General features: G+C 40.9%; 1 protein-coding gene across 2 annotated transcripts in view; it reads left to right on the top strand.

Moving 5' to 3' along the window:
* The first annotated feature begins 11,904 nt into the window (after positions 1 to 11,904).
* The window catches only part of PTGFR (prostaglandin F receptor), a 66,368-nt gene continuing 52,695 nt past the window's right edge, over positions 11,905 to 25,577 (top strand). Inside the window, exons 1-2 of one of the 2 annotated variants that reach the window (XM_061411491.1) lie at positions 11,905 to 12,503; positions 13,887 to 14,754. In XM_061411491.1, coding sequence (XP_061267475.1) covers positions 13,957 to 14,754 — 798 coding nt within the window. In that variant the 5' untranslated portion in view covers positions 11,905 to 12,503; positions 13,887 to 13,956. The remainder of the gene's footprint in view (positions 12,504 to 13,886; positions 14,755 to 25,577) is intronic. The other variant, XM_061411490.1, reaches the window with a different exon arrangement.

The following is a 25,577-nucleotide window of genomic DNA, read 5'->3' as shown; positions in this document are numbered from 1 at the left end:
ATGGTGACTTCAGCCATGAAATTAAAAGATGTTTGCTCCTTGGATGAAAAGTTATGACCAACCTAGATAGCAGAGACATTGCCAACAAATGTCTGACTAGTCAAAGCTATGGTTTTTCCAGTATGGGTGTGAGAGTTGGACTATAAAGAAAACTGAGTGCCAAAGAATTGATGCTTTTGAACTGTGGTGCTGGAGAAGACTCTTGAGAGTCCCTTGGACTGCAAGGAGATCCAACCAGTCCATCCTAAAGGAAATCAGTCCTGAATATTCTTCAGAAGGACTGATGTTGAAGCTGAAACTCCAGTACTTTGGTCAGCTGACATGAAGAATGGACTCATTTGAAAAGACCCTGATGCTGGGAAAGAGTGAAAGTGGGAGGAGAAGGGGACAACAAAGGATAAGATGGTTGGATGGCATCACCAACTCAATGGACATGAGTCTGAGTAAGCTCTTGGTATTGGTGATGGACAGGGAGGCCTGGCATGCTGCAGTTCACAGGGTTGCAGAGTCAGACATGACTGAGTGACTGAACTGAACTGAACTGATGTCTGAATTTAATGTATATGGAACTAGTAGAATCTACATATGAGGCAGAGGTAATTAAGTTTTAGTTAGATGGGTCAGCCTCAGGCCTTCCTGACCAAACAGCTAGACTGACCACTCAAGGAGATTTCCTGGCAAGTTGAAGGCATAATGACACAGTGATGGACAGTCTAATCCTAGACCAGTGGTTCATTTCATGTTCCAAGCACCTTCAGGTTATCAGTGGCAGCATGGCTTACAGTGTGTTTTCTATACCACACCCTGATGTGGTTAAATTCCAAGATAACCTGCAGATGTGGTGTGAATTATGAGCTCCACTTCTCTTTCTTCTTCACTTATTATATTTGGGTGGTGACTATCATGCCAATTCTATCAAAGGTCTCTTGCCCACTTAAGTTTTAGCTGTATAACTTGATGGCAATCTCACTCCAGAAAGCCTAAAATCATTGTATCCAGAACTTTGTTCAAGCTAAACAAATAAACATTTGTTGAATAAATGAGTAAGCCAGTGGAAGAATTAGCAGGGTGTGTCTGTCCTTGCTAAAATCTTCTCTAGCAGATTCCTGGGCCTGTTCTGATGATCAGTGGACTCGGATCACAAGCCAAGGGGAACTGGAGTACACTTTCCCATGGAGTATGTGGGATGAGTCCTAGGCACTTGCATGTCCAGTGAGCTGATTTCCACTAATCCACTACATTCACCTAGTCTTTACAAATGGCTTTCCCTTTAGTTTTTTAAATTCTGTCCTCTAGTTCCCTCTGTGACTCATATTCTGTATGGAGTGCTATCCAGATGCTTATGTCCCGACCATCCACCTGGTATATGGAATGGTTGTTCTCATGTAGAGGTCAAAGAGTAGGATTAGGATTTTGTATTAGGTTCTGCAGAGAAAGAAAGCCACTAGGCTGTATGTGTGTGTGTATATATATTGAACATCTGAATAGAACAAAAAGGCAGGCCTCCCCAAGCAAGAGGGAATTTTCCAGCTGTCTACCTTTGGACTCGAACTGGAGCATGATTCTGCTGAGTCTCTGCCTGTGGGCTGAATACTCATGTAATATATTAAGTATACATATGTAATATATATTTTATATATGATGTATATATGAATATGAGTGTTGTATATATTTGTAATGTATATATACACATACACACATGTGCACACAAACACATAGATACCTTATTTATTCTGTTTTTCTGGAGAACTAATCCAGAATCCTACGGCTTCGCAGGTGGCTCAGTGGTAAAGAATCCACCTGTAATGCAGGAGATGCGGGTTTGATCCCTGGGTCAGGAAGATCCCCTTGAGAAGGAAATGGCAACTCACTCCAGTACTCTTGCCTGGAAAATCCCATGGACAGAGGAGCCTGGCGGGCTACAGTCCATGGGGTCGCAAAAGAGTTGAACATGACTGAGTGACTAAGCAACAACATAGAATCCTGAAGACTATTCTAGCCCTGCCATGTCTCTTTTTCTCTCTCCCTTGCCTCTTGTTCTCCAGTGTATAGATGAAACATCTGAAGATCAGAAGGATCCAGTGACTTTTCCAAGATAATCAGCAAACTGATGACTAAGTTGGCATGTTGAGCCATTGTTGGAGTAGGGAGAGAGGGGGCATCACTGATGGCTAAAATGTTGACCCACTGGATACTTGGGATTGTTTAAAAGAACAGAGGTATCAGGAGAATGTTCACATTTTGAGACAAAGTTCCAGCCTCATTCAGTTGTGCTTAGACCATCAGCTGTGGTGGAGATGCAGAAGGTGTTCAATGTGTAGGAGAAATACTTCCCCTCTGGAAAGGGAGACTTTCTTCTGATGATTGTCCTGTTGAGAATAAAGATTTATTCTCAATTATGATGATGTGCAAAGACAAACTCCCAACATGTGTGGAAAAGCTAAGTTTCTGTTTGTCAAGGACACCGCGTTCTGACAGCAGCGTTGTTCCCTCTGGTTAGTGATAACTGGTTCTGGCAGACACTTTCACAAGATGAGAGCCTCTTAACTGTTGGAGAAGTCACATCTGAGAGCCAAGATGTTTTTGAACTAAAAAAAAATTTATGACCACAGAGAGCTTTCAACTTTCAATTTGATTTAAAACATTTTTATGATAGAAGGAGAAACAGCATCAACCATGTTAGCATAAGTTCCAACTGGCTTTTAGAAAATGAGACTTGATGCCTCAGCTTTGCCTGGGTAGGAAGCAAGTTGTGGAAAAGATGGCTAATGAGTTGCACAATTCCATCTGAGAACGACTTTTTCCTCTCAATTCTTTTTATGTCTTGTGTGTTGGATAATTCGAGAGTATTTTTTGTTTTTATTTATTCAGCCTATAATTTTGATCTCCACTTCACTATGTCTCCAGAGATACAGTTACTGAGACAAGGGAAAATAAAAGTGTATGTGGTGATTCAATACACTATAATGATCATCAACAAAAGAATTATGCTGAGTTTTAGGGAAATACAAAAATACAAAGGACACAGCTTCACTGTCAGTTTAGTAGGTAGAGAGTTTTTAATGCCATAAGGGAAAATTGTTATAGAAACTTATTCATTCACTTACCAAATGTTTATTGATTGTATGTTGTAGCCTAGAGGAACCCAGAAAACTAGGATCCAGTGTTTGATGTGTGGAAGCTGAGAAAGAAATGTAAAAAGTAGGGGAAAAGTACACTTAAAAATACTACAATATAAATTTTTTCCCTTTTTTGGTCTCTCTCTGGACTTGTCATGGTGTTGTTTATTTGCTACTTGATGTTCTAAAAAAATAGAAATTAAAGTGTTAGATTACTAGGATGAATTTTCTTGTTCCTTTCTATGTTGTGCAATGCCAATTCAAATGCAAATATCACATTTCACTTGGGTGCGGAGTCACCAAAATTACACAATTTCTATTTTGTGGCTTGTTGTTCAAGGCTGCCTCTAGCTGGTAAGAGACAAACTCAAGACAGAATGAGAAAGACTTGGAAGGAAGAAGAGAAAATTCCCCAGAGTGGAGCTTTTTGAGGGGCCCTCCAGAAACAGGGGCCAATACAAAACCCTCACAGGTACCCAAGGATCTTTGAGGTGTGGGTGAATTTGCTTGAGCCTGATGGCTACTGGGTTCCTTCTCCCATCAAACTAGGGACCTATGTGCAGTGTCTGTACAGGGTTTGGGCCGGAGGGATCGAGCCAGGTGGCTCCTTATTTCCATGGGCCGACTGCCTCAGTTCATAGTAGATGGGAAACCCCTGAGGAAATGGCAACCCACTCCACTATTCTTGCCTGGGAAATCTCATGGATAGAGGAACCTGGTGGGTTGTAGTCCATGGGATCACAAGGGTTGGACACGATTGAGCTACTGAGCATGTGAAGATCTTAAACCTCTGTGCCCAGAGGTGCTCAGTACCTGGATGAAGCAGTGAGAAGCCTGCCCTGCCCAGCCCAAATAAGCTCATCTGGCATGGGAGTGCAGCAGCCATGCTTGGCCCCAAGATGCCTTATCCTTACCCTACCCAAGCTCATGGCCAGGCCTCTTCCTTGGTGAAGAGTGGCCCTTATGCCCACCGTACTCAATCTCATGGCCAGGCCCCTTCCTCGGTGAAGAATGGCAGCAGTTACCATGTGAGGGTGTCGATGGAGGCTGGCTGAGGTCTGGGATAGGGGACTGGGTAGCCAAGAACCCATCCCAGGGAGGCCCATCCCGGGGAGGTGAATGTGTACAAGATTTGGAGGTCTCAGCTGGGGGTGCAGGCTCTATTGTCTGATTGGACTTCACTTAAATACACAATTCAAAGCTAAAATGATTGAGAAATTTCAAGATGGCACTGGCTGCATGCTGAAGCAGGCAGTCCTATTTGAGTTCAGCTTTTGGATATATTTTTTACACCCCTGAGATGGCTCCATCTTTCAGAGAAGGCAATTTCTCCTTTGTGCCAAGTTGGGGGAATAGTGAATCTATCAATATTTTCTTCTTCCAGCAAGGGACTCATTTTTAATGTTTTTTTAAAGGGGGATTTTCTTTACTTTGGCAAGGATGGTCTCATGATCTTTGTGGTGGTTTCAGATTTGCTCTGGGTTTGGATGTGGGTGTTTTGAAACTTCACTGAAGTAAAATCCATGAGAAAATTGTAGACAAGTATTGAATGCAGATAAAGAATCAAGATGACCCCTGATAACCACTTAGCCACAAAAGAACATTCTGTGATAGCTGCCAATATTGGGAAACCTTGCTTGTCAAACCACAGCGTGCAGGGGTGTCTTAGCTGCCAGTGAGGCAGTTGCGCCAGGAGTTAGGATCAAGGAGTTGAGCAGACCTGGTACTGAATTCGTTCTCTGCGTTAAGCAGTTTAACGCCTTAATCTTTCTGTGCCTCAATTATCTCTGTGCAAAGTGAGGGTCATGGTTTTGCCTTTTTAAATAGAGTTCTTGGAAAAGTTAATTTAATATATATGTAAAGTGTTTAGCATTGAGACACCGTCAGTCCTCAATAGCTGTAAATTCTATATCTTTTCATATGCAAGCATGCAGAAAAAAAGTGAAGGTGGTAGTTTCTTTGCAAAACAGTCTTCCTTTGTGGCCCCTGTCTGTGATCCCCAGTGCCTTCAGGAATTTCTGTGATGTTGTGTCTGGTCCATTCTCTCCCCTGGTGCAAACTTGTCCTTGTCACTTCACTTTTGTCAAACACTGTATGTCTTGTGTCTCACCTGCTCAGGGGCCACTTAAAAATAATAGGTTACTGGGTGGATTAAATTTGCTTCTTAGTTGGATCCTAGCTATCTATATGAAATATTGAAGTCAGATAAGACAGGAAGAAAAATGTGAAGAGGGCTAATAGAATCCTAGAAAGGGATGAAGATGAAATGGAAAGAAGAGGGAAAAAAACAGGGGGTCATTAACAAGAACTAGCATGCTAGTGTAGATTTTTAAGCTCCTTGAGGGCAGAAACAGAGGCTACCTGATCCCTACATTTCAAACTTTGTTAGCATAACACGTTGCTCACTTTGAGTCTAGTAAATGTGTAGAATAAATAGTGAATGGTGATAGGCACCCAGAGCTCCAGTGGGAGTAGCCGATAGCAGGGTCCAGGCTAACGGGGAGATGTGGGGATGGATAGGAGATTTAAGAGGATCTGCATTGGCCCCCATCCCTGAACGAAGCAGAAATTGCTGAGTATTTTATGGTTTGGTTTGCACCTCACTTTCAGCATATGTCTGTGATCTTGGGCAAATAATTTAGTTTTGTCTAGGCTTCAGTTTCCTCATCTCTCCTCTGTGCAATGAGGATAGAATAACCACCTGGTAGCATTGATGTGTACACTTAAAGAACCCATCACAGCGCTGGGCAAAGGGCAGAAAATCAGTACATATTCTCTTTCTCTTCTGCTTCCTTCCAACTTTTTCCTTCTTTTCACCTCCTAGATTTTCCATTTTGCCCGTCTTGAAGCGTTAACAAAAGCATCAGTGCTAGAACAGTGGCGCTGTGGGTCTTGGATCTTGTGAAAGAATGTAGATGGATTATTGCAAAACTTCTTGTACCAAAAGAAAAACAATACAGGCAACTGCCCTTCTGGTGGTAGGCTTAGTAGCAACAAACTGTGCATAAAGGACAGCACTTTATGTCTTATTAAACCCAGGGGCAATATGAAGAGTTGGTGAGAGTATGGGTTTTTTGGTCAGATAGATGTGGTTTTGTCACATGTATTTGCCACTCTAATCAGGCAAGTTTACTTCTTGATGCTTGGATTTCCACTTCTGAAGTATGTCCACTTAATTCATTCATTCTTTCCTGAGCACCTCCACAGCATGTGCAAAGTGCTGGACATGCAATGGCAATGATAGACGTGCAGTTAGCATGATATACAGAAATCACACTAATTTTTGAACATTGGCGTCTGAATAGGGATCAGGCAATGTGTGAGGGATTGAAGGAAGATTACTAAAGGTAACGGTGCAGAAGGCCAAGGACAGGTTGTGGGAGCTGAGGATGTCAGTGTGACTGGGGCAAAGAGTTTTAGGGCTGAGGAAGGAGAGTTAAGCCTCACGGCAGAAGTAGGAACATAGATTAAGAAGTCTTGAAAACCACCTTAAAGAATTCAGAGTTTATCCTAAGGGTAACAATAGCACTCCCCAAATAGTACTTTCCAGGGGAACCGGAGTCCAGTGGAACCCAATGAGTATGGTAGGTCTGTCAAGGAATAATTATTTTCCCATGAATTGGATATTGGTCTATGAGAGATATAAATGTTAGATTCATGAGGAAGGGAGGATGTACAAATCTGTTAGGGCTGCCATTACAAATGGGGTGACTTAAACAACTGAAATGTCTCACAGCTCTGGAGGCTGGAAGTCTAAGATGAAGCTGTTGGCAGCATTGATTTGTTCTGAGGGCTGAGAGGGAAGACCCTGTTCAGGGCCTCTTTCCATGGCAGGTATTGTAACTGCGCCATCTTCACGTTCACGTGGGGTTCTCTCTGTATGTGTTTCTGTCTCTGAATCTCCCTCTTTTATAAGGGCACCACTCAGATTGAATGGGACTCATCCCGATGGCCTCATTTTAACCTGGTTACCTCTGTAAAGGCCTTATCTAGAAATAAGGTCACTTTTTGAGGTGTTGGGGGTTAGGACTTCAATATGTGAATTTTAAAGGACACAGTGCAACCCATAATAGTGGGGTTACTTACCAATAGCACCACAAATATTGGTTATCTGTATTGAGGAACTCCCTGGATTCCTACTTCACAAATACTCAAAAATAATTATCTGTAGGATTAAAGACTTAAATGTGGAAGGCACAAATGTTGAAATGTTTAGAAAATATATAGTAGAATATCTTATAATCCAGGTTCTAGAAAGGCTTTTAAAATGTGACAGAAAAAAGGCTAAAGTACAGCATAAAAGATGAGGTTTAAGATCTTGAAATTTGATCACATTAAATTAAGCACTGTATAAAACAATGACAGCAAAGAAAGGAGAGTAAGGAAAATGAAGAGGCAAGCTGTGATTTGGAAAAAGATGTTTTCTCTGCAACTGATAGAGAATTAGTATCTAGAACACATAAAGAATTAGTAAAAAGACCCAGAAAAGGCAATGGCAACCCACTCCAGTACTCTTACCTGGAAAATCCCATGGACGGAGGGGCCTGGTGGACTGCAGTCCATGGGGTCGCTAGCAGTCGGACACGACTGAGCGACTTCACTTTATTTTTTCATTTTCATGCATTGGAGAAGGAAATGGCAACCCACTCCAGTGTTCTTGCCTGGAGAATCCCGGGGACGGGGGAGCCTGGTGGGCTGCCGTCTATGGGGTCGCACAGAGTCGGACACGACTGAAGCGACTTAGCAGCAGTAAAAAGACAACGAATCCAGTGAAAATTTGGACAAAAGAGATAAACAGATATTTCACAGAAAAAGAGACAGGAATGCAAAGAGAAATATAATTTAGGTCCCCAATGTGATATTATTTTACAACTGTCTGGTTAGTAATAATTAAAGAGATAGACAATTCCAAGTATTGTCACAAATATGAAGGAAAACTCCTAGGCACAGCCTTATCCTGGAAAGTCGGACATTCTCAAACTCTGTGACCCAGTGATTTCACTCTAGGTATAAGTCCTAGAGAAACTCCTACACAAAGTGATAAATACAAAATTATTCATAGTAGATTATTTCCTAAGAACATAAAACTGGAAATAATCCTAATAACCATTAACAGGATGATATTTGAAAAATTTGGATATCCAAATTTTTGTGACTGCAGAATTTTGTAAATGAATAACTCCTACCGCATACAACAATATCTGTGAATCTTATAAATCTTGTATTAAAAAAACAAGTTACAGGAGGTTAAGTTACAAGATAAGGAAAATTAAATAATACATTGGTTCATATGCATATTTATGTAATAAAACAATACAATGCAAGAGAATGATGACAAACATACAATTCAGGATAGTGGTTATCTCTGTTATCTCCGGGGGTAGGATACAGAAGAATGAAATGGAGACAGAAACATGAAGATAGATGTAACAATGTTAGTAATGTTCTTGTATAGCCTTGCAATGGATTGAATGACTCTTTCCCCCCACACCCCCCAAAATATGTTGAAATCCAAACCTCCAGTGTCTTAGAATGTGACTGTAGTAGGAAGTAGGGTTGTTGCAGATGTAATCGATTAGGATCAGGTCGTACTGGAGTAGGGTGGATCCCAATCCAATATGACTGGTTTTATAAGAAGATGACCATGTGAGGACAAAGAGAGAGAATGGCATGTGAAGATGAAAGCGGGGATTGGAGTGATGCATCTAAAAGCCAGGAATGATAAAGACTGCCAGCAAATCATCAGAAGCCATGCCAGGGATATGAAACAGATTCTCCCTCACAGCCCCTAGGAGGAACTAACCATGCCAGCACCTTGATTTTGGATTCCTAAACTCCAGACTGCAAGATAACGTTTCTGTTTTTTAAGCACCCAGTCTGTAGTACTTTGTAACAGCAGCCCTAGGAAATCCACACAGTCCTTAAATTAGATAGTAGGTGCATGGGTGTTTATTTTATAATTCACGACTTACAAATGCATTACATATGTTACTTTTGGTGTTTCAAAGAGTTACATAATAATTTTTTTTTAAAAAGAAGTTATTATTTTAATTACTGCCACACTGGGACATAGTTTCTAGCATGAATGTCAATGGTAAATTCCAGAAAAGTTTTCCTAGACAGTTTTATTAAAACTATAAAAATCAACTTCAACACGCCTGTTAATTTTTATGGAGTTTTTACTTCATCCTCAGTGTCATTGAGTCCCGGTTTCTCTGACTTTAATTATAATGTGCACACTTCTCTGAGCACAGTGTTCAGCATCCAATCCTGAATGAAGGTGATTGCCAAGCACACACCTGTCATGTTATCTCCTGTTGACAGGCTGACATCAGCTTTGGCACCATTAAAGGGAAGCCACCAAATCACATCAAGGTTTCAGACATAGGCTCCACAAAAGTAAGTGCCCTCCTTTACCTCAAAGCCACACTAGAGGAAGGGCTCGGATGCTTTGTCCACACAGCTGTATTTCTGCCTCTTAGAAACAGTGTGTGACACAAAGTAGATGCTCAAGAAATTTGTTGAATGAAGGTGTAAGTTAAGAGTTTTATGTGTGTCTGCTTCTCAGCAGTAATGATACCAACTACTGTTTTTCAGAAAAATTTTATCAGCTACCCGCCTCCTCACCTCCCCCGCCACCATCTCTCACCCCCTCCACCCACCAACTAATTTTTGATCTGTTTGTTTCTATCTGCTGATTTGCCAGCTCTTCTTCCTTATACTCGGGCTCCCCCGGTGGCTCAGCAGTAAAGAATCTGCCTGCCATGCAGGAGCCGCAGGAGACACGGGTTCCATCCCTTGGTCTGGAAGATGCCCTGGAGAAGGGCGGGGCAACCCACTCCAGTATTCTTGCCTGGAGAATCCCATGCACAAAGGAGCCTGGTGGGCTATAGTCCATAGAGTCACAAAGAGTCTGACACGACTGAAGTGACTGAAGTGACACTGGTCATTCAGATATACTATTTCTCTACTAACTAGTACTTCTTTGTATAAGTACTTCTTTATATAAAGTCTTTATGTAAGTACTTCTTTATATAAAGTCAGAGGCTGCCATTGGGAACTTTGAATAGGGGTCAGATTTGGGTGTAATAAGGCCAGATATGTATTTTTTTCTTTTAAGAGTAGTTAGTTAATTATTTACTCTTCCATATTAGTTAGTACCTTCTCTACTGATACTAATATATTCTATCTTGAGAAGAGATGTAGGTTCTTTAGAATCCTTTATTGAGATTCAGGTGAAATGTATCTTGATTAAGGAATGGATTCTAAAAATGGAACTCCAAGAATACATGCAAATTAGACACTTTTTTCCCCCCAAAGTAGATACTTTAAAAATAATAGGATTTATCTAGCACTTTGAAAAATAGATTAATAATGTTTTGAATATACATAATAAACATTATGACTTGAAATTCCTTTCATGAGAATTTTCTCTTTTTTACCCAGTAGATTAAGTAGCTGTTGTTTGTGAGATGTGCCAGTGAGAGATCGGGACTTTTAAAGATCTTGAAGTGTAATCCTGGAAATGTTGCTTGTACCACTGATGAATTCAAGCAATGTTAATAAGTGACCAGGAGGATAGTCCTAGGTGAGGATGGAGAGATAATTAAGACCTTTGCAGATATGCAGTTCAGTGGGAGAGGCATAAGAAATAGATAATTGTATCCAATGTGATCAAGTGATATTAATCACTAAAGGATAGAATAGTACTCTGTGTGATTAACATATTCCATGTGGTTTATTACATAGTTGTTTTTTGGACACTGGTCATTCAGATATACTATTTCTCTACTAACTAGAATATTTGGTTAACCAGAATTTTCAAGTGACTCTACCTGAGTAATAGTTTATTTTACAAGTTATGATCATATCATTAAAAAAAAAAAAATCTATGTCTACCACAGAGAAAAACTGCAATCATTCTTTTCTATAGTTAATGGCTAATTTATTTATCTCACTGTAGCATTTTATGATCCTTTTTAATTTCCAGGAGTTTAGAGACCTCTTCTGATTTTAGAACAGAGAAAAGAGGGTTTATTTCCATGAGGCATTGGTTTTTCACGTAAGTTGTGGCAATATTTTACTGACAAAAAAAGCAAAAGTCAGTAATACATTTCCATAAGCTATGAAAATGAGAATTAATAGGTACGGATCGAAACAATATAAGCAAAAAGCGGTTACAATATTAAAACGACTCGAATTACAATTCTTAATGAAATAGTGGATATTTCTTGATTATAAAACTATTTCAGCCAAATTTATTAGCGTTTCTTTGAGTAAATACACCACTAGAAATTCTCTCACCATTGAGCTTTTAAAATCATTAAAATGTTATTGCTTTATCTGCATTCGTCCTTCGAGAATACTCCTCACCCTTTCCCTTCTCACCTTCTTTAGAAAGCTAAAAACAGTCCAGTCCTGTAAGTGACAGAGAATCTTAAGGCAGCGACTTCCCATTGACAACACGTGGCCCGAATGTTTTTCACTTCTTGGGGATATCGGCCCCTAAGCCCACCATCTCAAATGCACCATCTCTTTCTTTGTACCTGGTTTTATCTTTTTAAGATGGATTTGGGATGAACTGTCGGCAAACTACAATCTGACAGCTCCAACACGCTGTCACGACTGCTGTCTGCGCGCTTTCCTCGGCTCTCCTGATTGTTATTTTACAGCCGTAGAGATGGCGCCTTTAGCTGGAGAATGAGTTTAAAACAAAACTTTTCCCTAATTGCTCGGGCAGCTAAGAGGGCCGTAGTGATGCTGAGGAGGGGGGCTATAGCATCTGAGCACGGTGCTGAAGTTTCTCCCGGTCAGGCTCAAGGCAAAAGGGGCGGAGAGGAAGGGGCGGAGGTCAACCGCGCCCTCCTCCCCGCCCAGGCGGCGAGCGCTGCTAGGTGCTAAAGGATCCAGCCAGCCGAGCGCACCAGGCAGGTTCCGCGCTGCGCGAGCGCGCGGAAGGACGCGCGGCGAGAGCGAGTCCGGGCCGGAGCCGTGGCGAGGGCGCAGCGCTGCGCTCTGGAGGCATCGGCGGCGGCGGCGAAGCAGAGCAGGGCGCGGGATGGCCCACGGGCTGGCGCGCCCTTCTGCTCCGCCTAGAGCCCTGCCCGCAGCCGGGGATGCCAAGGTCACCACCCCTCTAGCGGCTAGATTCCCACGCGTTGGTCTCCGGATGCTCAAGCCTACTGAGGTTTAGCCACCCCACTCTCGGACGCCCGGGGCGGCAGCAGGCAGCCGCACCCGAGGGCACCTGAGCCTGCGCTGGCCAACAAGTTTGGAACAGATGCCCCCAGCTGGGGATACAGCCTCAGAGGAAAGACCGACCCGTCCGGATTCTGAGGTGCGCGGCTGGGACCCGGGAGAACGGGTCTAAGAGGAGGGAAACGGGTAAAGGAAAAGATCCTCTTTCGCCCCTCGTTTCCCTGCCCGGGACCCTTCGACTCCCACATCCGGATCAGCTCAGGTCTTTGGCGCCCCCGGGGTGGGAGGGAGACCGGCCCTCTGGCGTTTGAGCAATCGCAGAAAGTTTCAGCCAGTGAAGAGGTTTGGGAAGGATGTTGCAAGCAGAGGCCCGGGGGCGTCGGGGTAGCAGCGGGCGAAAGTAGCGCTGTGAGTAAGACTCGGAGGAGGCGGCCGCCCTGCGGGCAGACCGGGGCGGCCCTTCTTGGGCCGGTCCCAGGAAAGGCTGGCTTCGGAATTCCTAGCCTCCGGGAAAGCTGTTGGGGAAACGCCGGCCGAAAGAGCTCGGGGCGGGGTGGCGGCGGTGGTGGGCATAGAGGGTCTGTGACTCAGGCCTCAGCTCACCAGGGAAAGAGCTGTGTGTCAGTCGTGTCCAACTCTGCGACCCTGTGGGGTGTTGCCCGCCAGGCTCCTCCGTCCATGTGATTTTCCAGGCAAGAATACTGGAATGGATTGCCATATCCTTCTCCAGGGGATCTTCCTAACCCAGGGTTCAAACCCGGATCTCCTGCACTGCAGGCAGACTCTTTACCGTCTGAGCTACCAAGGAAGCCTTAGGGAAAGAGCTACAAATGAATAATTCGCCTTGGATATTGCTGCCCTGAACCTGTAGCGTAAGATCAGCAGCATCTAGGCAGAACTACCCACAGTGAGGGTGGTCCGTCTCCCTTGCTGTCACCCCCACCTGCATTTCTGCACAGGTGGTAACCTTCCATGGGTCATTGATGTGTGTGGTTTGCTGTTATTTGAGCTAAATCACATAGTTTTAGCTCGAATTCAGAACTTATTCAGAGAAGCCCATGCAGCGTCAGTGCGCTTGCGGCTCCACCCTGCACCCTTCCAAAATTTGGGGAAGATGATTTTTGTCTGCGTGACAAACAGACATAGCTCCCAAAGGAATAATCTACACGTTTGGGGCAAAGTTCATCAGAGGAAAAAGCAAAAAGTTTAGAAGGTCACTTAGTTATTAGAATAGACTATCATACTTTTAAAAACTCATTTGGGTTTAAATCTAGTCTTGTTAAGTGACTTGGTAAATCTGAAGTTTTAGGGTGTCAGTGAAGTGTCAGGAGGAGATTTAGGAGGTGCTTATTGGCAGAGTAGACACAGAAGTTAACCAAAAGGTCTCAGTTCTGGTAGCTTCTTTACCTTGAAAATGAGATGTGGAACCCCAGGCAGATATGTGCTGTTCACAGCATGATGCAATCTGGCTCCTGATAGGCTGGATAAATATGATTCCCACCATAGGGTGCTGGGGTGCCAGATGAGCAGTTTTCCAGAGCTCATGATTTCTCTGTCTTTATGCTACAGATCTCTGGACTGCAAGCCTAAACTCTTGAGAAGGAGATGACTTGAGTGGCCAGCTCTTATCTCCATAACAATGTCCACGAACAGTTCTATACAGCCAGTGTCTCCTGAATCTGAGCTCCTTTCAAATACAACTTGCCAACTGGAAGAAGACCTTTCAATATCTTTTTCAATAATCTTCATGACAGTGGGAATCTTATCGAACAGCCTTGCCATTGCTATTCTCATGAAGGCATACCAGAGATTTAGACAGAAGTATAAGTCATCGTTTTTGCTTTTGGCTAGTGCTCTAGTAATCACAGATTTCTTTGGGCACCTCATCAATGGAACTATAGCAGTCTTTGTGTATGCTTCTGATAAAGACTGGATCTACTTTGACAAGTCAAATATCCTTTGCAGTATTTTTGGTATCTGCATGGTGTTCTCTGGTCTGTGCCCACTTTTTCTAGGCAGTTTGATGGCCATAGAGCGATGCATTGGAGTCACCAAACCAATATTTCACTCTACAAAAATTACAACCAAGCATGTTAAAATGATGTTGAGTGGGGTGTGCTTTTTTGCTGTTTTTGTAGCTTTGCTGCCCATCCTCGGGCATCGTGACTATAAAATTCAAGCTTCAAGGACCTGGTGTTTCTACAAAACAGATGAAATCAAAGACTGGGAAGATAGGTTTTATCTTTTACTTTTTGCTTTTCTGGGGCTCCTAGCCCTGGGTATTTCATTTGTTTGCAATGCCATCACAGGAATTTCACTTTTGAAAGTTAAATTTAGAAGTCAGCAGCACAGACAAGGCAGGTCTCATCACTTTGAAATGGTCATCCAGCTTCTGGGTATAATGTGTGTTTCCTGCATTTGTTGGAGTCCTTTTCTGGTAAGGATCTATGGTTTTGACATTTTTTTTTGCCTTTTTCAGTTAATCCATATTCAATACAAGGTTTGTTGTCTTTTTCAAAGATGTTAGTCTTGATGGGCAATGCTGTTTCATCTTTTGAGTGCTGGAATTTACTCCTGTTCGGAACTTACTTTAGTTCTCAGCTCTGGCTTAGAATTAAGCTAACTATGACACAGATGGTTATTTTCCCACAAGCCTGGAAATAAAAGAAATATCTCAGTAAACAATTCTAACCGTAGTGTTAAATATTGCAGTGTGGTATAAAGTAATTTTTGCAGAAATGACAGTCTTAATATACTGAATATGATTAGTTTCTAAAATGTGAAAAAATGACTATAAAACAATATTGGAATGGACTCCAGTAAGTCTTGATAGAAAATCACATGGGCTTGTAATTTATAGATTGGCTTCTCAACACACAATGATCAGGTCTCAGTTTGCAAAGGGAAGTGATGAGTTGAGATAGTTGGATAGTGCAGGTGATCTCAATGGGTAGATCAGGTAAGGAATGGGTAGATCAGGTAAAGAAATCTCTAGTTCATTAACCCAGGATGATAGTAATGCAGGGAGGGATATGAGAGCCAAGGAATCTTCTCTTATCATTTCATTTCCTCTTTTTCCAGCAGCTATATTTAACATCTTGGTATTTTTATTTGGAAATGAAGGCTAAGCTTAAAGAATTAGCAACAAATATAAATCATTTATATGACTTTCTAAATAGAAGACAAAAAATACTTGTGATTGATAAGTATGGCCATAACTTTGGCCAACAATTTTTGATAGAAAAGGTGACAACATACAAGGAAAGAGAAAACATCCTTGTGTATGTGGCTACTGATGGCAGTGAAGATTATTTCCATTCCTTTTTCCATTTGCCAAGGGGGAAACAGATTGGTATTCAAAGGTAGTAATACAGGTGATACTCAGGTAGAGGTAAGGCAAAAAAGTTAAGACAGAGGTAGCCATAACACAGAGGTCATGGTCATACCTTGCATAGTGATGTGCAAGTGCTTATTCTTGTTTGTTTTAATGCAGTTCTTCCACGCCCCTGTGGGTTCATTGTCTAAGAACTGTTGCCAGTAGAGCTTTAATAAACAATCCTGATGGTCCTGGTGAACAGAAGTCTTGAGAGTTGCTGCTGCAGATAGATCCTCTAGTAGTCAATTTTATTCTGCAAAAGGATTTCTTGCTTTTAAAATATTTCTTTATTTCTATACCTCTTATTTCCTTACAATTTGCATTTAGCTACTGAAATTGTATCATTTAAGTATTTTTTTACACAGTATTCTGGAATTAGTCCAAGGTGCCCAATCTAGCAGAGGATAGACTACATCTGTCAATGGCAAGTCAACATGTTGAAGCTTGCTTATTGTCAATTTAGGAGGCCTTAGGTGAACCCAACTCGGGGTCTCATCTGAGCTCATAGTTTAGTTGTTTGAATGTGAATAGCTGAGAAAAGTTTGTCAACACTTGGAATCACTTCAGTGTTCATTCTTGGAGAGTTTAATTTATGCTACTTGACAAAGGGAATTCCCTTAGAATAATTCTCCTTTTCTTTTAAACTTTGAAATAGAGTAGCTTTTTAAAATAAAAAATAAGTCTGAGTAAAAATGACTAATTTGAGGGTTGGAAAGGGAATGCTAAGCAAGGGAGAAAAGAGGTAGCTGAAAATATTTAAAGAGAATGTAAAAATGAAGCTCTGGAGAAAGCCTGAAAACCATGAAGTAGTGAACTTAATGAGACACAGGTAACCTTGGATAACTGGGCTAATCACTGGTGTTTTGGTTTTTGCTTTTTTTTTTTTCAAGTCACCTTTAAAATTCTACTTAGTTTTGGCTTTTGACTTTGAAAAAATAGGAGTTTTAGGTTAACTACTGTCAGGCAATAGAAGGTAACAAAGTTTCATCCTCACCAGGAATATTTTGAATTTATGTTTTTCTCTAATTTCTTTTCCTGAAGTTTTGGTTTTCTTTACTGCTAAAATAGATATTACAATTTAGTTAATATCTTGCATATATATCCTAGTGGAAATATAATTTTATTTTAATGAAATGTTTTCTGAGGTCTGTGTTCTTTTCAACTGTGAATTATTGCTACACTTAGGACCCCAATGCATCAATACTTCTAAACTGCTTTTTAGTGTGGAAAATTGTTTCTGCATCAGATGGGTAGTAGGTCTACCACAGATACCCCAGGCTGAATTGATGTTTTAAATTGTTTCAAGCATTCTTTGCATTCCTAGTTTCTTTCTCTTGTGAAGTCTTGGGTCTTCATGGCAAGTTCTGGCTAAAGGATTTATAACTTGTGACTTATAACAAGTGCCTTACTTGCTTTGTTAAGGCCCTCAGACAGTTTTAAATGGAACCTGAGTGAAAAATCCAGGCTTGGAAATGCCAAAATAATACCCAACACTGATTTCCCTATTGAACCATTTTTCCTTTATCCTCTGAATGCCCAGGAGAAACTGCATAGGTGTTAATGACTGAGCCATCATTCTGCTTCCTACATGTTAGAAACTTCTAAATGTTCAAAACATATCTCTGAAACTGAGCTTCTAAATTCCCACAGATGCACTATAATTGTGACATCTTCCAGGTCAATGCCCTACTTTACACTGTGCCTTCTCTCATCCTGATAAGGATGAAATGTTGAATTTGTCATTTGAATGAACATCTGCAGACAGTCTTTGACCTGTGTTCACTGTCATTTTTCAAGCCTCAAACTGGAATAAGGGTACAGGTGCATGCATAAACTGAAAGGAGGAAGTGAGTAATGCAGGTGTTGATGTCTGGGATTGGCAGGATTTACTGCATCAAAACTTATCAATAGTTTTGGCATAATTTCTAAAACTTTTAAAACTTGTGGCTGATGAAAAAGGGGATACTTTATTAATTTTGATGATTGAGTTTAATACAAAGGTAAGAAGATCATGATATTTGTTAGAAATCTCTTTTAATAGATTTTATTTTTCTTGAGTAGTTGTAGGTTTACAGAAAAATGAGTAGAAAGCACAGAATTCACATACCTCCTCATGTTTCCATCCATTTACACTCAGTAATCCTTATTATAAACATCTTGCGTTGATGTAGTTCATTTGTTACAATTGATGAGCCAGTATGAGTACATTATGATTGACTAGAGTCTGTAGTTTATATCAGGGTTCTCCTTGTGCTGTACAGTGTGTGGGTTTTAACAAATGTATATTGATATGTATCCACCATCACAGTATCATACAGAATAGTTTCACTGCCCTAAAAATCCCCTATTTTTTTCCCCACAAAAAGAGGAATGTATGTGTATGTGTGTGTCTGTATATGTTTATTTTCAGGAATTGTTACTTAGAAACATAGTCATAATACTAACTTAAAGTATAACTTGTTAGTGTCGGAAAAATTTTCAATATCTGAATTTTATAGTTTTAAACATTGTTAATTCATTTAATTACAATCCCAACTGAAAAATACAGGGAAATGCAATAGGTACTGACTGACCTACAATTCCATTTAGCAACAAGTTAATACAAAAAGCTTTGAGAATCAAATGGCCATTATAAAATTGTCTTGCATGCATCTTAGGTGAACCACTTTTTCCTAATAAATAAACCCTGAAGATATTTTTCTGATGTTTCTAGAGTGATGTGGAAAAAGAAGACACTTAACAGCACTTCTAAGTAACATTTTCTTAATATCTTTACTTTTGTCTTTCTTCAGGTAGTGAGTCTTTTTAACATTCCATTACTAGACTATGTAATCCTTAAAAGAACTTATTATTATTCCTATGTTTATTTCACTAGTTTGGCAGAGCAATAAATACTTGTTGACTGGTTGACTGTAACTTAAGTAGTATGAATGTCAAGAGATGGGAAATGATTTACCAGAATGTGGGTTCTGAGTTCTGTAGGTAAGTTAATTAAGCAGATATTGAAACCAAATGGTAATTTTTAATCTGTTCCGTAAGTCAGCAACTGTCGAGTTATGACACAGTTCAACTTTAGCAGTCTTTTACTGGAAGGATCATTTTGAATTGGGAAGTATATGAAGAGCAAAATGATAACTTATACAGGCGAGTTTACCCAAGAAATGTGTTTTCTTTCATACATAGAGTTTGATTTTAATTTTTCTAAGGTTTTTACTCTTCTGCTATTATTTGTAGTCATGTAGTTAAACATTTGGTCACTAAGATGTTTGTCAGATATAAATCAAATAACTGAATGGTTAATTGAATTCTACTGAATTGCTAAAGGTATTGGCGTCATAAAGACCAGATCTTACAGGGCCAGTGGCAAATGGTGGAACAAAACAACAGAATAGAACATTTTGACTATTAGTAAAGATTGCTTTCTTTGAGAGGCTGGCCCTCATTATCTGTGTAAAAACTGTATAATGACAACCTGTGTATGTGTCCTGTCCACCTGGCTCTATACCAAAAGGATGGTGAGTGGATGTATATTTACATATTTCAAATGAAAATGTGGAAGTCTATAAATATATGCATACATAATGTGTACCTGTTTGAATTATTTCCCAAACTAAAAAAAATAATTAACCAATCCATCATTGGATCTCACTGTACCAAATAAAGGACTTTGAATGAGTTTCATTTTAAAATTAAAAACAAACTGGATTGTTTTATAGCTTTATGTCAGATCTTTTTGGCTATTCTTGCATTGCTACTAGTTTAGAGGTGATATTGTTGATAATTGTTTTAGCTGGTTTCCCTTGTGAAGTGGGAGTGCTCCCTGGTTTAAGAATGTGGAAGCTATAATGATGATGTTTGAAGAAAGGACTGATAATACTTGGGTTCTACTTTTATGAAATTCTTTTAAAAAGTATTTATTTATTGTTTTTGACCACACTAGGTCTTTGTTGTTACATGAAGCTTTCTCTAGTGGTGGTGGGCAGGAAGTACTCTCTAGTTGCAGTGTGTGGGCTTCCCGTTGCGGTGGCTTCTCTTGTTGCAGAGCATGGGCTCCAGAGCGCAGGCTCAGTACTTGTGGCTCACAGGCTAAGTTGCCTCTCAGCATGTGGAATCTTCCAGGACCAGGGATCTAACCCACATCCCCTGCGCTGGCAGGTGGATTCCTAACTGCTGGACCACCAGGGAAACCCCACTTTTATGAAATTCTTAAACAACTCAGACACATGCAACTCAAAATTCATATCCAGAAAATAAGGCACATTTTAGAGATAGTTAAATATAGTTTCTATGCTGGGTATTCAGGCTGCTCTTGTGTTTGGGTGGACATGAAGTATGTGGTGTGAGGTCAGTGACGGGAGCTGGCAGAGGAGCAGTTCTCAGAGATTTGGGAACACATCCTGAGCCTGAAGCCTTGGTGTTCTCTTGCCTGGGGTACTCTCCTCCTGACATCCATGTGGTTCTTCCCTGACTCCTCTCTTAAATATCATGTTGTCTAACCAGGCTGTCTTAGAAAGTGACCCTTCTCTTCTCTATTCCATTCCTCTGCTTTATTTTCTTTCATAGCATTTAGCAGTATCAGATAACATGGGATACACTTATCTGCTTATTTGGTTGTTGTTTGGCTTCTGCCTCTAGCATATAACCTCCTTAAAGGAAGGAACCTTGTTTATTGCTGTGTCCTCAATTCTAAGACCAATGGCTGGCACAGAGTTGGGCCCAATAAGTATTTTCTAAATGAATTTAATGTAAATGAGGGCTCAGTGGGTAGTGGTTCTCATTTCCACTTTGGACTCAGTCTGCTGATGGGGTTAGGACTTGATTGGTCGGCCTTGGGAATACTTCAAAACTGTGGATTGGGATTTGGATTAGAGAGGTGAAAGTGTGTTCAGAGGTTTCCCAGGAGTATTAGAATTGGCATCCTGGAGAATCCTGAACATTCGACAATTTGAGTCTGGTGCTAGGATTTAGGAATTTCATCAGCAACCTGGAAGAAGTTCATAGATAAACTGGGATTGATACTATCTTGTTACATCGTTTATGTGTCAGTTTCCTCTGTTAGTCTCAATGGTTCTTGGCATTTAAGAGCTATTTGCTGGTTTATGTTTTAGTTTCTACAAGAAGTAGGTCATAACCAATGTTTATTGAATGAATGAATGAAAAGGAACCAGGTATCAAATGTGAATTATTGAAGGCAAAGGGAAAAAGCTAGGTGATACAACTTCTTCAAAGTTATTTTTGCCCCATTATTATCTTTAGCGCTGCCTTTTTCTCTACATGCACAATTTTTTTTTTTCTCCAAAATGTATATTTATTGGTGTTTTATCTTTGAGGGGATTATTTCAGGACACAGGAGGAGAAAATGTCTTTTGGTAAGACCTACAGACACTGGTCGTACATTGTCATAAATAAAAGCTCCATAGTAAATGTTAAAATTTCTCTATAAAATGAGTTTGCTTACCTCAAGCCTTTGCTAGCTGATTGAGTGAATATATGGCTCAATTTGTATTGCTGCTGCTGCTGCTGCTAAGTCGCTTCAGTTGTGTCCGACTCTGTGCCACCCCATAGATGGCAGCCCACCAGGCTTCCCCGTCCCTGGGATTCTCCAGCCAAGAACACTGGAGTGGGTTGCCATTTCCTTCTCCAATGCATGAAAGTGAAAAGTGAAAGTGAAGTCGCTCAGTCGTGTCCGACTCCTAGCGACCCCATGGACTTCAGCCTACCAGGCTCCTCTGTCCATGGGATCTGCCAGGCAAGAGTACTGGAGTGGGTTGCCATCGTCTTCTCCGATTTGTATTGCTAATCAGACTGAAATACTGAGTAGGTCTTATATTCACAGAGGATTAATTCTCAGAAAACTCCAACAGCCTTGTTTAGTAGACACTGGTGTCCCACTTGGATCCCTATGGGGTGAGTTTTCCCCTCAGGGAAATTACCCTCAGCCAAGGGAGCTGCCTTGCCGGTGGTTGTGCCCCCCTCTCTTTGGTCATTCTGTGTACAGTGACAGGTGGGTGTGGGGACCTAAAGCACACCTTTGCCTCCTGTGGGACATTTCTGAAGGGTCCTATGCACTTCAGAGCTTATAACTGCATTCCAGCTCTGTGCCTCCTTCTGCCAAATCCTGCTTTCCTCATTGCCTCACACCCTTCAGAAAAATTTCTGCATGTAGATCACTGTCTCAGAGTGTTTCCTACAGAATCTGGCTTAGGACCCTCTTCTAGAAGTCCATTTATTTACATGTTATCTCAGTATAAAGTATATTACACATAGGTTTACACTGTGATTTGGTAAATCTATTGAGCTGTCTATAGGTCTTTGGATTTGAAATCATATTTGAGTATAACATCTACCTTCATGGAAATGAATGGTGTAAAATTGGACCAGCAAAAGTCAATCTAATTTAAAAAAAAGACACTGCTGGATTGAGAATTTACACAAAAGTCTGTTGATTTAGTTGTGCATGGTGGTCTGTAATACTTTGGTATTTTAAGTTTATTTACTCTTGCCAAAGTATGATTTCCTGTTTTTTAAGGAGAAAGACACAAAATGCCAGAGATCTCATAGACATTGAGACGGCACTTACAAAACATTACTTGAATGCTTCAAGTGTAAATGAATCAGACACATGTGGATTAAATTTATACCATCATGGATCTGAAAGTCTTCTGCTTTAATGTGCTTTGGAGTTTTAAGTTAAGACCCAAAACATTTGAAGCACTATTCAAGATGTTTATGTGCCCTGAATCTCTTTGGGTTGCCAGTTCTAACTTTATTTGCTTAGTCTTATGCAGATGACACCACCCTTATGGCAGAAAGTGAAGAGGAACTAAAAAGTCTCTTGATGAAAGTGAAAGTGGAGAGTGAAAAAGTTGGCTTAAAGCTCAACATTCAGAAAACGAAGATCATGGCATCCAGTCCCACCACTTCATGGGAAATAGATGGGGAAACAGGGGAAACAGTGTCAGACTTTATTTTTTGGGCTCCAAAATCATTGCAGATGGTGACTGCAGCCATGAAATTAAAAGACACTTACTCCTTGGAAGGAAAGTTATGACCAACCTAGATAGCATATTCAAAAGCAGAGACGTTACTTTGCCAACAAAGGTTCGTCTAGTCAAGGCTATGGTTTTTCCTGTGGTCATGTATGGATGTGAGAGTTGGACTGTGAAGAAAGCTGAGCGCCGAAGAATTGATGCTTTTGAACTGTGGTGTCGGAGAAGACTCTTGAGAGTCCCTTGGACTGCAAGGAGATCCAACCAGTCCATTCTGAAGGAGATCAGCCCTGGGATTTCTTTGGAAGGAATGATGCTAAAGCTGAAACTCGGGCCACCTCATGTGAAGAGTTGACTCATTGGAAAAGACTCTGATGCTGGGAGGGATTGGGGGCAGGAGGAGAAGGGGACGACAGAGGATGAGATGGCTGGATGGCATCACTGACTCGATGGACGTGAGTCTGGGTGAACTCCAGGAGTTGGTGATGGACAGGGAGGCCTGGCGTGCTGTGATTCATGGGGTCGCAAAGAGTCAGACACGACTGAGCGACTGAACTGAATTGATCCTTACAGGAGGTATATAAAATGCATTTCATTTATATTTGCTTTGGAAGGCATTCATAACCACATCAGATTTTACCTGGTCTATCAATGCCATTTAACTGTATTCAGAGAGAATTTCATTCAATAGGAGAAATTTGCCTTTTGGTATTTGCAAATATTACCTTTCAAAGTTTGGGTAAATTTGTCAGTGCTAAGTGTCAGGACGGTGATGCCACAGAGGAGTTGGTACAATTGTGGCTTTATTCAGACAGGGAGGTGGTTTTTCTCACTCCTGCTAAGCTATTGAATCCCCAAATTAAATTCAGACAGTGAAATGCCAAAGTGAAGTGTGGCTTGGTGTGATGGCAGAGGAGACAGAGACAACTGGATTATGTAAAAGGAATCATTTTAGATTTTAGTCAGTCAGTTCAGTTTAGTTGCTCAGTTGTATCTGACTCTTTGTGACCCCATGGACTGCAGCACGCCAGGCTTCCCTGTCCATCCCCATCTCCCAGAACTTGCACAAACTCATGTCCATCAAGTCGGTGATGCCATCCAACCATCTCATCTTCTGTCATCCCTTTCTCCTCCTGCCCTCAGTGTTTCCCAGCATCAAGGTCTTTGCCGGTGAGTCAGTTCTTCCCATCTGGGTGCCAAAGTATTGGAATTTCAGCTTCAGCATCAGTCCTTCCAATGATTATTCAGGACTGATTTCCTTTAGGATTGAATGGTTGGATCTCCTTGCAGTCCAAGGGACTCTCAAGAGTCTTCTCCAACACCACAGTTCAAAAGCATCAATTCTGTGGCCTTCAGCTTTCTTTATAGTCCCACTCTCACATCCATACATGACTACCGGAAAAACCATAGCTTTGACCAGATGGACCTTTGTTGGCAAAGTGATGTCTCTGCTTTTTTAATATGCTATCTAGGTTGGTCATAGCTTTTCTTCTAAGGAACAAGCATCTTTTAATTTCATGGCTACAGTCACCATCTGCAGTGATTTTAGAGCCCAAGAAAATACAGTCTATCATTGTTTCCATTGTTTCCCCATCTATTTGCCAGTGATGGGACCAGATGCATGAGTTAGTTTTCTGAATGTTGAGTTTTAAGCCAGCTTTTTCACTCTCCCCTTTCACTTTCATCAAGAGGCTCTTTAGTTCTTCTTTGGTTTCTGCCATAAGGGTGTTGTCATCTGCATATCTGAGGTTATTGATATTTTTCTCGGCAACCTTGATTCCAGCTTGTGCTTTGTCCAGCCTGGTGTTTCACATGATGTACTGTGCATATAAGTTAAATGAGCAAGGTGACAATATACAGCCTTGACGTACTCCTTTCCCAATTTGGAACCAGTCTGTTGTTCCATGATTTTAGATTTTGGTGCATAATCCCCAGTCAAGCCTTCCTTTTAGAATACTCTAGTTACTTAAACATAGACCAGGTCCCAACCCCACCACCTGTTAGCTGTGACCTGTAGTTACTCTAAGCCAATTTTGTACATCTGTGAACTGGTTATGATAATAGTACTTACTGACAAGTGCTGTCAGTAGGTATGATCTGCCCTGTTTACAATCTCATAACATGGTGATTGGCGCATCGTATGCTCAACCCAATCCCCAAATCCTCAAAAATCTTTTGCTGTCATTACCACCCCCCATCTCAATTAGAAATAATCATCTGTGTTTAGTTCAGATGTTTTCCATTTTTCCTCTGTTGAGAAGATTTGGAAGATTAGAAAGGAACAGAGGGAGCTCATAGCTACAGAGAATGTTCCTGGACAATTTCACCCAACGGTTCAGATTATTGTGCCTCATTTCACTGCCTTTACCAGAAGTAAAGATGTTTCATGATAATCTTTCCCATCTTATTTGAATTCAAATTTTTATTATTATAGTATAATTTATTAGATATTAACTTATACATTATTAATCAGTGCTAAAATTAGCAAAAAATTATTGAGCCTATGACATATAAGGCACTACTCTAGGGGCTGTGACTGATTCCAGAAGGTAAAAGATTAAGCTCTTTCCTTAAAGAGCTTATAACTCACTTGGAGTAAAAGATACACCCTAAGAATTAAAATACTAGGTCTTGGAGAGTCATTATCACGTAGTGGTTAAGAGTCTAGGTTCAAGTCCTATTTCTTCCACTTTCCTTAACCACTCTGTGATCAGTTTCTTCATATGTAAAATGGGTAGAGTAATAGTATCACTTCACTGAGTTGTTTTTGAGGACTAAATAAATACATGTGAATTAAAATAATTGGGCTTCCCTGGTGACTCCACGGTAAAATAATCCTCCTGCAAAGCAAGTGACATGGGTCCATGGGTTCAGAACCTGGGTCGGGAAGATACT

This window comes from Bos javanicus, chromosome 3 (genome assembly GCF_032452875.1).
Source record: "Bos javanicus breed banteng chromosome 3, ARS-OSU_banteng_1.0, whole genome shotgun sequence".
In the NCBI taxonomy this organism is placed as follows: Eukaryota; Metazoa; Chordata; class Mammalia; order Artiodactyla; family Bovidae; genus Bos; species Bos javanicus.
The sequence above is the reverse complement of the archived record's forward strand: the minus strand, read 5'-3'. Positions and strand labels throughout refer to the sequence as shown.